Raw genomic sequence first — 17,046 nt, 5'->3', positions numbered from 1 at the left:
AAAAACGGAGAAAACGCAGCGTCAAAGGTGTGCGCATTTTTTGACGTCAAACTGTGCGCCACGTTATTGTTTCGGTGAAATTAATTTCTACAATACTATTACTGTTAATTGTACTCTCTGCAGTGTTTAAATGCTTACATATACACACACAGTTACTGTCCCTCCACACATAGGACTCAGTTCTGCTTCTATGCCCCATCTTTGTTTACTTTTTCCCACCGAGGCTTCTAGACTTCTGATTGGCCAACATTTCTGCATGGGTAGGAATATAGCGCCACCTGTTGCTTTGGCATGTTCCTAGCAGCGTTTTCCTTCGTTTCTGCCTTTACGTGTGGACGGGATTATTTTTTAAAACAAAAACGGAAAATCTCTGTTTTCAAAAATACCCGTGTACGTGTGGACGTAGCCTTATATAGAGAAACCATTTATATCACTCTGATGAAGTGTTAAGATTACTGAAAAATCAGGTGTTATTTAATTGTTTGTTAAAAAAGTTGATAGTTTATCAAATAAATGCAATTATGATAATAATACATCAGGATATCAAACATCAGAAAACAGACTATGATAATCATGTTTGATCACATACGTGTATTTTTCTACAAGTGATAAGCAAAGAAAAAGAGCAGCAAAAGAACTAGAGAACTAGCTCCAGTAGCCACCATGCTGGCTAAATTATGATGCTCACTGAGTGAACAGACCAAACCTCCCATGATGCAGCTTCTTTCTGCTAATGGGAATTATGTCTTTGTTGACAAGAAATTAGTTGATTCTGAGTATGTAGCATGAAATTATACTATGATGGTGAAAAAAAACAAGCTTAAAAACAGAAGAAGAATGCTCAAGCAGGCAATGCATTTCCCAGATATTCATTTGAATCTTCTAGCGAGGCTCATTGTATTATGTGAGGAGCTGCTCACCACAGGGCTGTACTTTTTAATTTGATTTAACAGCAGTGTAACACAGTAAACTCAAAAAAGTTAAAGTAGGTGGTTTTTATATTAACAAGAGTCAAACTTGTAATTTGAAAAAATAAAATAAAGATTTTATGTTTCTGTGGTGAGCGTAATTAAATCATGTATGATCTGCATGAAGTTCAACAACTTTGTTACATTTATTCTTGTTGAGATGATGTGATACAATCTAGGAAGACTGATTAGTTGCCTGGACTCTTTCATTCAAATAGTTTTCAGTTTTTAAGTGTAACTCTCTGTTCCTCCAGGTGTCTGTGGGGCTGAACTGCTGTTGCTGTAGAGAGGATCTGCCTGGTTTTTAGAGAAGTGGATGCTGGCATACTGAAGATCATCCTGTTCCTGTGGCTCCTCCTGATCAGAGAGACACTGCATAGAAAAAAATGATCTTAGATTAGAATGGTGAATGATGCTTTTTTTTACTGCATTTATATTTCTGGTTTCACCTGTTCTTTGTTGTCTGCTCTGCCTTCAGTCTTGGATGATTCCTTGGAATTCCTCTTTTTTCTGAGGAATGAAATGATAATGAACAAAAGAACAACACAATGACTGAAAAGTAAAAGTTTAATGCGACAGATCTGCTCACCGAATCCAAAGGAAGACAGGGAGGGATGTTACACACAGGAGAACAGCAGCAGTTACTCCAGCAGCTTTTATCTTCTTTGCTCCTGATCAAGATCAAAGTAAAGCACTAATAGTTAATTGAGTATTCCATAACGTTCGACCTGTGTATGGCCTGAACAGTGTTGGAGTTTTAGGCTACAGAAGCCAAGTTCTTCTCCAGTGAAAAATAAAAATAGAAATCTATTTAAACACAGCAGAGTAACGTGACCTCACTCTGTTAATCTCAAACAGTGTTTTATCATAACGTTTCTCTCATTTCAGTTGTCTCAATGCACTTTATACTGTAAAGTAAAAAGCCTACAATAAACATTCATCCTTTACAGTGGCAGCAGTTGGCTATTGTCTCTGGAAACAGGGTTAACTGGGCGCGCCCCTTATTCCACTGAAAACTGTAGCACATCTTAATTTCATAGCCTCGTCTGTATTCGATTAAAAATCACTTCAAGCTGAGTGGCCTGCAGCTTTATCTGGCTGGGTGCACATGGGCATTATGGATAAATCCCTGGTTTTTAACAGGAGGTTAAAAATGTCACTGGCTCTGCTTTCAGTATTCTGAGATCAGTTACAATCTGCTTTTTGCATGGAAACAGGACTAGCATTAGCAATAAACATGGTTCTTGTCATCGTGATAGATAAGTTACAATGTTGATTCTTAGGACTCTTTAGCACATGAATAAGGAAAGCCTTGACAGCAGACAGTGGGACTCCTGCCATATTCTGTTTAACCACACAGGCAAGTTGAACAGTTACAGGTGCAGCCAGTATTTTATTTTTAATATATTTAAATTATCTTTGTAAATCAAGTTGCAGGCCTGGTTTTCTGAACTCATTAATGATTATTTTGAGATATTTGGCCCTCACAGGACAGACACCATACAAACATATGCTTTTAAAGATGATGATGGATTAGTGTAGATTCAAAAGAGCAAAGTTTTTAACATCAGCTCTGGTTTAATTATCTGTAGCAGCGCTATGAGTCCATACAACGCTGAAGAGGAAACATTTTGGCAAAATAAATACTTGCACATGTGTACATTTAGGTAGTAATACAGTTCTATCTGTGCTGAGGTATTTTGACAGTGATCTGTTATTATAAATTCTAGTGCCATCCAATAATTAGCCATAGTGCATGAATGTAGATTGTGCCTGACTTTTTGACTGCACTCCTTTCTGAGTGTATCCAGTATGTAAATATAAATGATTACCTGGCACAATGGTCTGCTGTAAGGTGGAGTTATGACGTCCCAGCTTGTTCTGGGTTTCACAGTAATAACGCCCACTGTGTTCAGGTCTGAACTTGGTGACGGTGAAGTTCTGTCCAAATGCTTTTGGTAAATTTTCATCCTCCTTGTACCAGGTGTAGTTAGCTGCTGGGTTAGCATCACTGCTACAGGTCAGAGTGACTGAACTGCCCTCCACTATCTCAGCAGAGGGACTCACTGACACAGAGGGAAGCTTTGGAGCATCTGGAGGAGAAATAAGGACAATGACAACATGGTTGGTTATAAATATACTCAAGTCTTTGCAGGCTTCTCACAACGCTACAAAAATTATAAAAGGTAACATTCAGAAACCTTACTTATTTCCTTGTCAAACTTCCTTATATTGTAATAAACAGACATGATTGTGCAGTAAATCTGTTTTCACTCTTCATGATGATGAATTAACTCTTATCTCTAAAGTTGATGTTAACTGTTCAATTGAGATCAAAGAACTTAAAGCTTATAAATGTATTTTACTCACATTTCACATCAATAGTTCTGCTTTCAGATCTCTTTTGTCCCAGGTCATTATCAGCTGTACAGTAATACTTTCCAGAGTCAGAGGGCAGGATGGAGCTGAAAACATGTTGGTTTTGGTAACTGAGAGGGTTGATGACATCCTCCTTGTACCAGGTGTAGTTAGCTGCTGGGTTAGCATCACTGCTACAGGTCAGAGTGACTGAACTGCCCTCCACTATCTCAGCAGAGGGACTCACTGACACAGAGGGAAGCTTTGGAGCATCTGGAGGAGGAAACATAAGAATGACAACATGGTTGGTTATAAATATACTCAAGTCTTTGCAGGCTTCTCACAACAAAAATTATAAAATAATAATATGTAGAAACCTTCCTATTTCCTTGTCAAACTTCCTTATATTGTAATAAACAGACATGATTGTGCAGTAAATCTGTTTTCACTCTTCATGATGATGAATTAAGTCTTATCTCTAAAGTTGATGTTAACTGTTCAACTGAGAACAAAGAATTTAAAGCTTATAAATGTATTTTACTCACATTTCACATCAATAGTTCTGCTTTCAGATCTCTTTTGTCCCAGGCCATTATCAGCTGTACAGTAATACTTTCCAGATTGAGAAGGCCGGATGGATCTGAAAAAATGTTGTTTTTGGTACCTGAGAGGGTTGATGACATCCTCCTTGTACCAGGTGTAGTTAGCTGCTGGGTTAGCATCACTGCTACAGGTCAGAGTGACTGAACTGCCCTCCACTATCTCAGCAGAGGGACTCACTGACACAGAGGGAAGCTTTGGAGCATCTGGAGGAGGAAACATAAGAATGACAACAAAACCAAATTTTAGAAATTTATATTCTAAAAAGAAAACATTGTAAACCTCCCAAAAGAAAGGCCTCTGACTAAAACTAACATACAGACACATTCACGTAAATAAAGAAAAATTAAATATAATTCTCTTAATGAAACAAAAAGTAGTGAACTCACACACTGTTGGAGAAGGGAATATCTCATATCCTTTCACAGCGCAGTAAAAACGGTCTGCAGAATCAAATGTGTTCAGCTGTAAATATTGTTCGTCTGATGAAAGTTTGTGTCCATTCCTGTACCAGATGTAGGAAGATTGATCGGGTAGCTGACAGTTGTTGTGACATGTCAGCTCTGTCCAGTTAGAATAAGAGTTTACTGTTGATCTCCTCACATGTACCTGGAGCTGTGGATCTGGGAGTAAAAAAAACAATGACATTATATCAGAAATATCTCAACATCTGCACAAATACACATGGAAATGTTTAACGTGAATTCCAGTCAAATATTTTTTACCTGTAACAGTCAAAGTGACTCCAGGTGATCCAGTATATTTCCCTCCTGGATCGTTTGTTATGAGCATGAACTTGTACTCAGCTGAGTCGCTCTCTCTCAGGTCTGAGATTCTCAGAGTGCAGTCATTGTTTTCACACTGATACTGAACTCGACCTGAATACTCTGGATCTGTTTTCAGGTCCACAGGCTCATTATCTTTGACTGTAGTAAACCAGAACATTTTCTGGATTCTTGTCTTTATGTCATTTATAATCGATAGGTATCTGAATTTGGAGTGTATTTCTGCTGTTGATCCTTTGAAAGCACAGACCTGAGTAGAAGTGTAAGTCACCACTGTAACACAGAGCCCATTATAGAAAAATCAAAAAGCAGACTTATTTATATTCACTTTCATAGATCTGAATTCAATTTCTAAGATTCCATTTAGACATGTTTCATAGAGAACAAGACAGAATACAGCATAATACTGTTCTTTAAAGTGTGACTGGAACCTGTCAAGAATCTCATATATGTTTGCAAAAGGTTTAAACTGAAAAAGACCCAATTACTTGGGGTCTTATTTCTAACTAAAATATCCATACAAAAGGAATGAAAGAAGAAAAACAGAAAAAAGAAAAAAAGAAAGAAAAATAGAAAAGAAAGAAAAACAGAAAAAAAATACAAAAGGCATGTAAGGAGTGTGTTTTTGTTTCCATTAATATAACTAATATTTCCTCTAGTCTTCTAGTAGTTAACACCGTCAAAATCAAAAAATGGCCTGCGTTTTTTAATGCTAATTGGTACTTATTTTTAATTTCTTCTGATGGAATATAGTTGTACTTAAGCAATTGTATTTTACTCATATTAACTTTATATCCTGATAGTCGACCAAAGTATTCAAATAACTGCATTAATTTAGGTAGAGAGTTTGATGGTTGACCCAAAAATATTAAAATATCATCTGCATAGCAGGCTAATTTATTATGGAGTGCCAGGACTGCCATAATGCATTAATTAAATACACCATTAAATAATTAATTAAATGTGTCAATAATTAATTAATTACATGTGTCATAACTATTTATTTAATTAATTAATTCCAATTTTAATTAATCATTGCCACATTTAATTAATTATTTAATGGTGTATTTAATTAATGCATTATGGCAGTCCTGGCACTCCATAATTTATGCTCCTTCTCATGGATATTAATACCTTCTACTTCTTTGTTTTGCCATATATAGTGAGCCAATGGTTCCAGATATAACGTGAATAATAATGGTGAGCACGCACAGCCCTGCCTTGTTCCTCTTTGCAGCTTAATACTATTTGATAGGTAGCCATTAATTTTAATCCTTGCCGTAGGGTTATCATAAAGTGCCTGTATTGTCTTAATTATTATTTCATGCAAGCCAAATCTTTGCAAGACTTCATAAAGAAAGTTCCAATTAACTGAATCGAATGCTGAATCGATACTGATTACCATTGCTTCTACTTTATTCTGTCGAATATGGTTAATAATTTGTAGTGTCCGCCGTACATTATCTTGTATTTGGCCCTCTCGAATAAAACCTGTTTGATCATTATGAATTAGACTAGGTAAGAACTTTTGTAATCGTCTAGCCATGATAGATATAAACAGCTTATGATCTGTATTAAGAACAGATATTGGTCTATATGACACACATTCTAATTTATCTTGTTTTCTTTTGGGATAGCAGAGATAATTGCTTCTTTCCAGCTAAAAGGTACTTGAGCCTTCTTTAAGACCCAATTCAGTGTGAGAAGCATCACTGGTATTAATTCTTCTTTTAGCTCCTTATTGCTCTTCTTAGTTCCTTTTCTGTTATATCTTCAATCGAAGTTTTATTCTGTTCTTCATTCAGTACTGGTAAATCGAGAGAGTCTAAAAAACTGTTCATTTCAACTATACTACTCTCTGTCTTATTAGCATAAAGAGTCTTATAAAATGTTTCAAATGCACTCTGAACTTCTCCTAGTTTATTTTTTATTAATTTTGTCACTGGATGTTTAATTTTGTGAACTGTATTATCTGCTATTTACTTTTTTAGTTTCCAGGCTAAAACATTCATTGCTTTAGATCCTCCCTCGTAATACCTTTGTTTAAGAAACATAAAAAATTTTTTAATTTCATATGTAGTCAAATCATTTATTTCATTTCTTGTTTTGATGATTTCCTCCAATATATCCTGTGTTGTTTTTCTTTTATGCCTTTTCTCTAATTCTTCTAACTTATTTTGCAGCTCTTCTAATTTTTTATTTCTCATCTTTTTTTTTATAATTGCTTATATTGCTATAATTTTCCCTCTCAGGACAGCTTTTAAAGTATCCCACAGAATAGGAGGAGACACCTCACCATTATCATTCGTTTCCATATAGAAGTGAATCTCTTTCTTAATTTGTTCTTTGAAGTGTGGATCATTCAGTAAGCTTGAATTTAATTTCCAATTATTGAGTTTTGGTTGCAGGTTTAAATCAATGGACAGGTATACTGGTGCATGGTCGCTTAAGTCTATTGCTCCAATTTCACAAGTGTTTATTCTATCTTTATTTTCCCCAAAGGTAATAAAATAATTTATTCTTGTGTATAACAAGTGCGGTGAGGAAAAATAGGTATAATGCAAGTTTCTCCATATATCAATTAGTCCCACCTCCTTCATCAATGTATTTATATTCTTAATTAATGTTTTGGTATTCTGTGCTTTTCTATTGGAAATATCTAGCTTTGGTTATAGATGTATATTTAAATCTCCTCCGCCAATTAGAAAACCTACTGTCTCTGTTACCATCATGTCTATAATTTTCTTAAAGAAATAAATATCGCTTCCAGGGGGGGCATATATATTTAACAACGTAACTGAAAAAGACCCAATTACAATGAATATTGTGTCCAATAATGTCCCAAATGTCTGTGAATACGTGAGAGAGGACAATAGTGGGATTATTTTAATCATAATTAAAAAATTATAATAACAATTTACAGGTGCAGGGAAAGCACTGCACCTCTTTCCTCTCCTGGCCACCTGACCATCTACCAGTATATCAAAAGCCAGGATGGTCCACTTGGTAAAATAAATCTGTTGGGCATTTCTCCTGGTCTTCAAACAATAATTCTGATTGCTACAGTGCTGGAAAGGACGGGCAGAAAAAGAACAAAACAGAGAGAATTGTAGAAAGACTGGCATCTTTTACTATGAATTTTAATCTAATCCCTAATTTGCAAGATTTTAACAACAAGCTATAGGATGAACATATCAAGAATTGTTATTATTCTGAAAAGAAACTTACCATCTACAACCAAAATATCGTCAGTGTCATATGAATCAGGAGATAAAGGGTCCCCGTAACCACACCTGTACTGTCCCGTGTCGGACTTGGTCAGACGTCTGATGGTTGCTCGAAGTTCAAACGCAGATCCTTTTGTGTATTCAATGCTGTACCTGCCATTCTGAACTTTGTCATTAGTTGTGTCAATGAAGATATTTCCCTCTTTCTCACACGGATTCTTACAAAGGAACTTCCTCTGTGCCTGGACAGCAGTGGGACATGGAAATGAGATTTCTTCTCCCTCACTCTGTGCACGGGAGACTCTAGAGTTTTTAGCAATTTCTGTTAAATAGATGAACATCCATGAATTATATAATAAATAAATAAAGTGACTGAGTTTAAATAGGACTGTATTTGGCCTGAGAGTTTATGGGGGTATGAGAGTAGGTGATTGGTTTCCCAATTTTGACTTTTAGTAGAAACTCACCATTTGAAACTCTGACCTCAAAGTCTGAGTATGAATCTGGAGCTGAAGATTTACCCAAACCATACCGGTACATTCCTGAGTCAGACTTTCTCATATTTGTGATGGTAAAAGTCAGGCTTCCTCTTCCTGAAGCTGCATCTTTGTATTCAATGCTGAATCTGCCGCTCTGAGCTGTGGTTTCATCTGTTTTAATGAGGATGTTTTCTGCTCGCTCACATTTTTCCTTGCAGAAGAACTTTGTGTTTCCAGACACAGTCAAAAAACTATAAAGTGAAAGATCCTCTCCTTCACGTACAACCCAAATGCTGGCAGACCCAGCTGTACCTGTTGGACAAGATTTTCACTGTGAATAGCCAGCTCGTTCTCAAAGCAAAACATAAGAAAGAAAAAATATGATCTGTTGTGTATTTTCATCAGTACAACTTGTATAATAAAATATTTAGGGGGAAACTGATGGGAATATTGAGGTTACATAGAAAGGAAGCTTTAAATGTCATGAAGTGCTGTGTGTGGCTGGCAGGTAGGTCAGGACTCAAATGTAAGATTATCAGGCTGGACTGAACAACAGCTTCATTGCTGGAAATTAAAAATAACTTAATCCAACTTAACTGGCAGATACTCATGGATACAAACACTGCAGGCTCTAAACAAATGACACACAGAGCAAGATGGAGATCAAAACAACAGACAGAGTGAGAGAGCCAATATACAGGAGAGAATCAGGACAGAGAGTCTTACATTTGGGTCCTAACCTACCTGCCTGCCACATCTGGGGAACACAGCTGAAAAAAAATTAACTGACGAGACTTTGGAAGCAAAATTGAACACAATGTACACGGGACAAGAGACTGTCAACATAAATTGGGAAGTATGAGAAACACAATGAAAGTCTGACTAAAAACAGAGAGACAGCGAGAGTGAGAACACAAAGAGAGAGCGAGAGACAGAGGGAAATATGACTGAGGAAACTAAGAAACATGGAGAAAAGACTGAAAAATTATACATTTTTATAATAGAAAATGTTAAAAGATTCAGCTCCTTTTCTAAAGGATGTTCCAACTTTTTTTTTAAATGTGTTGCAAGAACTATTGGAATACTGTTTTCAGTTTCATTTTCATAACATACCGTCCTAACTCTTTTGATTTGGAGTTGTATGCAATTAAACTTACAGCTGTTCCTCTCATCTCTCCAAGTCCATAAAACATAACTGCTGGTCGATAATGTTTATTTGAAGTAAATGAGTCCCAGCAACACCTTTAAATACAATCCACAATGGAGCTGTCTTCAAAGAGCTGTCAAACGTGGCTTTTTCCTGAGGTCTGTAAGTAAAAGCAGAAACTGTTAAAATACACCTGACTGTACCCAGAGGCGGAGCCAGACATTTCAAACACCCGGGGCTTAGCCCTGAAGGGTAGTATGCATGTGGATTTTTTTTTCTTTTTTCTTTTTTTGGGGAGGGGGGGGGGGGGGGTGTAGAAATGACTGAAAGATTAATTGGCTCTGTTTTGAGTTTTGTTCAAAAAAGAATGACTTCATATAGGGAAAAAAAGATATCACATATACAGGACACCTTAAACTAGTTTTTTAATTAAGCAGCAAGGCAGAACAAGGTCAGGGCTGCATCAAGACACGAGGACTAAACCCCAATTCAACCAGACCCAGAACTGATCCGGAATTAAAACAGGACTACAAGAGTTCAAAATCAGGACTACTTAGGATTTAACCAAGACAGAACCAGAATCAGAACTAGATGATAGTAGCACTAAAAATCATCATAGACCTGCACTACACTTATTTTTTAATTCTACCAAAGTCCACTATTTAGATTCACAAAAGTTTATATAATTATTTAGCCTTGTTGTGCAAACAAGCCTGCATAACTTAATAAATATAGAATTTGAAAAATAACAAACCTAAAAAGAAACACTAGGTACGAGATACATGAGTACCTATGATACGGTGATACTTTTGGTAAACAACCATTTGACTAACATGTGTGTCTCACCTGCTCTTGTTCATCTCTGTTCTGTCCTGTCTCCTCTCTCTCCCTCTCTGTTCCTCTCTCTCCCTCTCTGTTCCTCTCTCTCCCTCTTTGTGCTGACAATCATCAAATATACAGTTGAAACCAGATATTTACAAACTCTTCAGATAAAAACACAACACTTTTTTAATTGTAACATCAAATCAGACTAAATGTTTATTTTTTTAGATTGATAAATATAAAAAACATATTTGTTAACTTTAAGAGTAAAGAGAGAAACTATCTGTATTTCTTAATTGCAAATGGCACCAAATTGTATTCAAACTGAGCCACACTTATGGAGCTCCACGATTCTTTTCCTGGTGTTTTGGTTGACATCTCTTAATTTTCCCATTTCAAAGAAACAGGCTCTGTGTTTTGCCTTATATGCATCCACAGCTGTGCCACCAGTTTACTCACATGGACTCTACTAACCTATCAGAAGCTTCTTCAGCTCAGAATGGAATCATCTGGTTTTCTTATTAATTAACAAACTTAGTGTACATGTACTCTTAAATTTGATGAAAGTGATAAAAAATAGAAGCTCTGTCTCTCTTTATTCTGACATTTAACTAATTCAAAAGATATTTCAATATTTATCTAAAACAAAAGTTTAATCTAAATTGATGTTGTACAGAAAAAATGTTTTATGTTTTCTCCCTAAAGTGTATGTAAATATCTGGTTACAAATGTGAATATCCTGCTGTGTACTGAAATCCCTCTTGTTTTGCATAGAAATATACTGAACAACATACAAAGCATAATATATAAAATAACATTTACCTGAGTTTTTTCTTTGAAAGAAGCCTCTAATGTCCATTCTTATATTTCAGTACATAACTGAAACCGATTTAGTCGGGGAGGGTAAGAACTGAAAATATGAAATAAACACACATAAGATAAGACTCTATTAAAAAAAAAAAAAGCATTTGTTCGGCTTTTCATTTCGCCATTTGTTGATTCACTTGAAGAGCAAGTAACGTAATATTGGTCAAGTGATCAGTTTGATATCAATCTTTCGTGATTCACCGTCATTTGTACGGTATGAATGGTTTGCTTTGGTACCTGGTCAAACTTAAGCTCTCCTTAGTATGGCTGGCTCCGTTACTCCAACAGCGCACTCACAGGCACAAGAGCACCTGGCTGCAGCCCCGCCCCCTCGCTCAGTTGCTTAGTGCCTGAGCTCGGATCATACCAATATCAGGGGGGATTCATGCACAGTCGTAAATTCCCACTGTGTGCATTATGTGCTTCGAATATTGTGTGTACTTTTTGTTTTATACAGTTGTCAGCCAGGCATCTAACTATGAAAAAATTACACTCCAAAAGACCCCGGGCTTCTGACAAAACAACCCGGGCTTAAGCCCAGTAAGCCACCCCCACGCTCCGCCCCTGACTGTACCCTCTGTACATGTGATTAATCTGAAAGAGCTTAAAGTTCAGTGTTGTGTTTAAGAAGAAGCAAAGTCAAGTCTGAGGAGCAAAATAAGGAACATGTTTACAATCCTGCTCTAACTCTCTCATGAGGAATGGAGAGATGAAGTGGTTTTTAAGTAATATAGTTAAGTCTTTGTTTGATGAGTCAGCCAAGAATCCAGTGGGAACCAGGCCTTGAGGACAAACCGCATATGCCCATCCAAGCTGAGTCAGCTTGGATGGGCATATGCGGTTTGTCCTCTTAGTTAGTATCTGTTTCTTCTTCAAACTGCAGCCAGATGCTGCTTTGTTTACGAGTGTCTATGATATTTATGTGTTTTTGCGATGCACTCGCACTCTCCTCCTCACTGCTGTCTACCGTCTCACTCACTCACTTGTGATGTTTCTCCCCTCCAGACCACAATTATCAGGTTACAAACACCAGGCATCCCCTGAGGAATTTCCACTCAGCTATAACTTCTCTCTGGCTTACTTTTTTAGCTCAAGGTGGGGGAAGGTCTCCTTTTTATTAATCCTCTATTTATCCAGGTAAAAAAAATCTAATTGAGATTAAAATTCTCATTTCCAAGAGAGACCTGGCATCATGGCAACAAAAGTCATATACCACATAGGTATATAACATTTAAAACAAATACAATATCAAGTTTACTCCTAATTTTATGACACGTTCAGGCCTTTATTACATCCAGGGCAGTGTCAGTGTCTCTACACTATTCTACATTCTATCTCACACATTTCTAACTCCTAAAATAAGCTACAAATATCTTCAAACCCCCGAAGCACGTACAAACTCCAAAACACGTACAAAACACAACAGAAGTGCTCCAGGATGCTAAGCACAGTGTTGAGCTTTTGTTATCTAGTGGCTACACAAGCCAGGACGTACCAACGACCGGATTTGGTGTGTGGTAGTCAGTGATGGGAATAACGGCGTTACGAGTAGCAGCATTACTAACGCGGAAGTAGCTGTAAGTAATCTGGACGCTACAGTTTTAAGCAGCTGCGCGCGCTCCCGCGGACGGTAATCACGATCACTGTCTAGCACAACACCTGGAACTAAGGTGGCAAAACAATGGCATGAGTGCTGCTGTTTGACTGAGGAAAAATAAAGTAGTCGTGGTACGCCAATCACATGACCACTTAAAGACAAAGCAACAAGGTGATATATACCAGTTTATAAACTGTGTTGATAGGCCACGTAAAACCAGAGTCATATACAGGGGAAGTTTTAGGAGAAAGAGAGAGAGCAGAAAAAGAGAGAGAGCGAGTTTTGAGTTTAGCGCAGTGGTCCCCAACCTTTTTTGCGCCACAGACCGGTTTATGCCCGACAATATTTTCACGGACCGGCCTTTAAGGTGTCGCGGAGAAATACAACAAAATAAAACTAGTACCGGTACCGAAAAAAAAAATTATTTACATTTCACACCTGAGCCTCAACGGTACCAAACAACTCACGGACCGGTACCGGTCCGAGGCCCAGGGGTTGGGGACCGCTGGTTCAGCGTGTTTGGAGTGTGTAGTTGTGTGAATGCCTCACAGGCATGGAAAATGAATGGAAAACTTCCAAAATTCTGCTAAAATTTGCTTGATTTTGAAACTTAACTACATCCTTATACTTTCACGTAGAAACTCCATTCAAACTTTAAAACATTCTCAGATTATTGGGCTATTCATGTATGATTCAGCTTTTTCATATCTGTTACCGTTTTAATTTAATGCCTCTTTAAGTTTCCAGTTGCAGCTTTGTGATTTTTCAGAAAATACATGCGTTGTTATGGTTGCTGTGCAATTAACTCAGAGTGGACACTTGAGCTTTTTGAATTTTCTCTTCATGTCCCAACAACTTCTTACTACTCGCTCAATTTCCACTCAACCCCCACAAATTATACATCAAAACGTAGGTATTTTTGCTGGCTTTCAGAAAATGTCAACACAAACTCTGAAAACTCTCCATAGACAGTCAATGGAGAGTTTGTTCAAAATCACCGCTGGATTTCTCTAATGAGACACATTTTCAAATTGTCATATCTGCTTAACAAAGCAAAGTTGAGACATGAGGCTTGTGCCAATATATCTTCAGACACTCCTGACGCTCACAATTCAAGAATTTGTTTCTCACTTGTTACCGTTTGGTCATGAATTACATTTTTTTGAGGGTAGGAAATTTGTTTCTCGCTCAGATTTCTTCAGATTTCAAACTCAACTTCAACTAAATGAGGCACTTTTTTCTCTCGTCATATCTTTTTGATGGATTTCAACAGAGCCCTGAAAATTTCTATGACTGTTCACCAACCCCTGCTGTTTCTTATGGTGAAAGAATGATTTTGATGCTGATATAGATTTCGATTTACAAAATGTTGTTTGAGGGCAAGTCAAGGCAGTTTTTGCTTCGCCTCTACTCAGTTACAGTGTATTGCAAGTCATATATGTTCAATAATTTATACTTTAATTATGAATTATGAACACCTGAAGATTCCTCCATCTCTTCTGAACAAAACGGTGTCAGAATGACCGTTCTAGCCCCTACGGTTAGGAAATTATGGCCATTTGTTCGAGAGAAATCCTGAATGTCAGAAATACACTGAATAAAAATTCATGCCTCTCTCTGTGTCTGTGTAAGAGCCATTTCGTTCGCGACCGACACATCATTAGTGGGTGGTAGACTTGTTTCGTTTTGCTCTCTCTGATGATCTGTTCCTCATGTAAATTAGTGCCTTTTATTATTGTCTGCAGTAAGGCCGCCAGCCTGTGTGATTTCTCTAAGGGAAGAAAGAATCTCAAACTACGGGCGATCGTGGCTCAAGAGCTGGGAATTCGCCTTGTAATTGGAAGGTTGCCGGTTCGAGCCCCGGCTTGGACAGTCTCGGTCGTTGTGTCCTTGGGCAAGACGCTTCACCCGTTGCCTACTGGTGGTGGTCAGAAGGCCCGGTGGCGCCAGTGTCCGGCAGCCTCGTCTCTGTCAGTGCACCCCAGGGTGGCTGTGGCTACAATGTAGCTTGCCATCACCAGTGTGTGAATGTGAGTGTGAATGTATGGATGACTGGATATGTAAAGCGCTTTGGGGTCCTTAGGGACTAGTAAAGCGCTATATAAATACAGGCCATTTACCATTTACACTCTGCTTCTCTCTGTCATGCCCGGTCCAACACTTGAGCCCTACAGCTATTGTTTGCTAAAACTTGACAGCAGCTAAATCAAGCAGAATGGTTCAAATACTCGTTACACATATATGTTAACAGTCACCAGAGGGTTTATAAAATGTGTGTGTGTGTGTGTGTGTGTGCACGCGTGCGCATTTCCTCCTTCCATAGTAATAATATTCATGATAAAGTAAAAATGGGGACATCACAGGGATTCTGGGTTTGTGACTCAGGTGTATAAATCTTGATGTATGTTGAAAAGTGAACAGAGTGTTGAGATTCCAATCAGTCCTTACTTGGGGAATGTGGAGAGAGGGTGATGGGGGGAGCAGCTCGCCAGGGTTGGAGCCATCAGTGGGTGGCCATGTTGGTGAGTCTGAGAGGTGAATATTGAAACATTTCTTTCCAGATATAGACTGGCTTGATGATGAGTAAGTGTTGTATATAGTGAACTCTTCAGCCACAGAGCCATGGAGGAGTCTGGTTACTGTTCTGCGATTGACGACAGTCTCTTATATTTATTTTATGTGCATTACAGATTCTCTACTGGTGGAATATGTTTTATATGTGGAGGTTGCTATGTGTACTTTGCTAAAACCCGTGAATGGAGCGCAAACTTTGGGTTACGTTGTCCAGGGAATATCCATGTATTAATTTGGTGATGTAGAGAATATATAAAGTCTTTCTATACTTGATTCTAATCTGCTGCTGCGTCTCTTACATTGCAAGACAGAACACACAAGAGTACCTGTTCGGTCAAAAAATACAATAAACTTATCTTTTATCTGTAACAGACTAAAAAAAATTTCCACATCTCCTTTATTTGGCTGTGGGATGGGAAGCTGTAATATTTAAATAGATCCAATTTAAAATTTTCTAGCAAAATCTGGCTAGCACTACAGAAGAGGAAGCAAGAAGGGAGTGACGGTTTTCTAAATGTCAGATTCTTTGAGTAAAGAAGTTGCTTCAGTACGTCAGCTTTTACTGGAATATTTACTGGATCCTATGACATCTCCAGTATTCTGGTAACTTACAATCTGGAGAGTTCCCCATCCAGATGATCAAGCTGTCAGGCTGAAATGTGGCCCTTTGCTGTACTCCTTGAAGCTATGGCCTCCCTTGGGTGCTGGGTCAATGGGATGGGATGACAGCCGGTCTGCCACTGAGTGGGATCGTCCTCCACCTGTCTCACATCTTTTAATGCATGGGTCTGCAACAATTCACGGAGTAATTTGAATAATTCGATTATAAAAAATTCTCAACAGAAGTTGTTTGTTCATCTTATCTTAGTTTAACACGCAGCTCTGTAGATTCAAGAGATTCAAGATTCAAAGTGTTTATTGTCATGTATTCAAAGAAAAAAAGGGATTTCTTTGTGCAATGAAATTTTTTCTTTGCTGTCCCCACAGAGATGCCAATTAATATATACAATAGAAATAGAACATATAAAATATAAATAGTACAGATAAATAAATGAAGACAAAAAGAAGACAATATTAAAGTGTGAAACAGAGATGTGTGCAAAAGAACTATGACCTCAATATGTTGGCTTAGTATGCAGGATGACCTTATGTGCAAAAAATTATTATTACTGTTCAAAAATAAGTCCGCTGTTCAGGAGTGCACTGATGTGATAAACTCCAGAGTAGGAGTGCTGTAGCAGTACCTGCAGCAAACAGTGGTGAGTTTAAAGGAGGGCTTGGGGTGTATTAGACCATATTCATTTCAAACATTTTTTAGATTGAAAGTAAAATAATGTAAAATAGTGTGCTATATAAATTGTGTTAATATTTTTTTTGTTTTCTTGCTTTTCTTCATTGCAGCCACCACATACTCCTTTAAAGGGTTACAGGCACAAACTCCTTTATTTACTTGTACACTTAAACCTGCAGACACACACATTCACAAAAACTCATAAAAATGAAAACATGCCTAATCTACTTCATTGATGTCAGAAAGCTGTCTAAGAAGATAAATGTACATTTTTATGTCTTAGTTTAGATTGCAATGACTTTGATCTTTGATTTTTTTGCTTTAAAAATGG

At 37.5% G+C, this 17,046-nt stretch overlaps 1 protein-coding gene across 1 annotated transcript; it reads right to left on the bottom strand.

The window, feature by feature from the left end:
* Nucleotides 1-480: 480 nt before the first annotated feature.
* LOC146707111 (B-cell receptor CD22-like) lies at nt 481-8,542 on the bottom strand. Its single transcript, XM_085458438.1, has 10 exons — nt 8,406-8,542; nt 7,940-8,260; nt 4,652-4,984; nt 4,316-4,549; nt 3,872-4,132; nt 3,339-3,599; nt 2,801-3,061; nt 1,558-1,639; nt 1,418-1,478; nt 481-1,340 (listed from the first exon to the last, which is right to left on the bottom strand). The coding sequence occupies exons 1-10, from the start codon at nt 8,497-8,499 to the stop codon at nt 1,197-1,199; spliced, it is 2,052 nt and encodes a 683-aa protein (XP_085314564.1). The 5' UTR covers nt 8,500-8,542; the 3' UTR covers nt 481-1,196.
* Between the last annotated feature and the right edge of the window lie 8,504 nt (nt 8,543-17,046).

Source organism: Copadichromis virginalis, linkage group LG6 (genome assembly GCF_057382275.1).
Source record: "Copadichromis virginalis isolate Kocher_CV1m ecotype Utaka linkage group LG6, C_Virginalis_male_GT1.1, whole genome shotgun sequence".
NCBI lineage: Eukaryota > Metazoa > Chordata > Actinopteri > Cichliformes > Cichlidae > Copadichromis > Copadichromis virginalis.
Note: the sequence above shows the minus strand (reverse complement) of the source record. Positions and strands in the feature narration are given on the sequence as shown.

What these genes read in the sequence shown, in the direction of transcription:
- LOC146707111 (XM_085458438.1), bottom strand. Translation starts at nt 8,499, where the DNA reads ATGAGAAAGTCTGACTCAGGAATGTACCGGTATGGTTTGGGTAAATCT. An exon ending in CGATATTTTGGTTGTAGATG is followed by an intron (nt 4,985 to 7,939) that starts GTAAGTTTCTTT and finishes TCTGTGTTACAG; the next exon opens with TGGTGACTTACACTTCTACT. An exon ending in ATTCCCTTCTCCAACAGTGT is followed by an intron (nt 4,133 to 4,315) that starts GTGAGTTCACTA and finishes TTCCTCCTCCAG; the next exon opens with ATGCTCCAAAGCTTCCCTCT.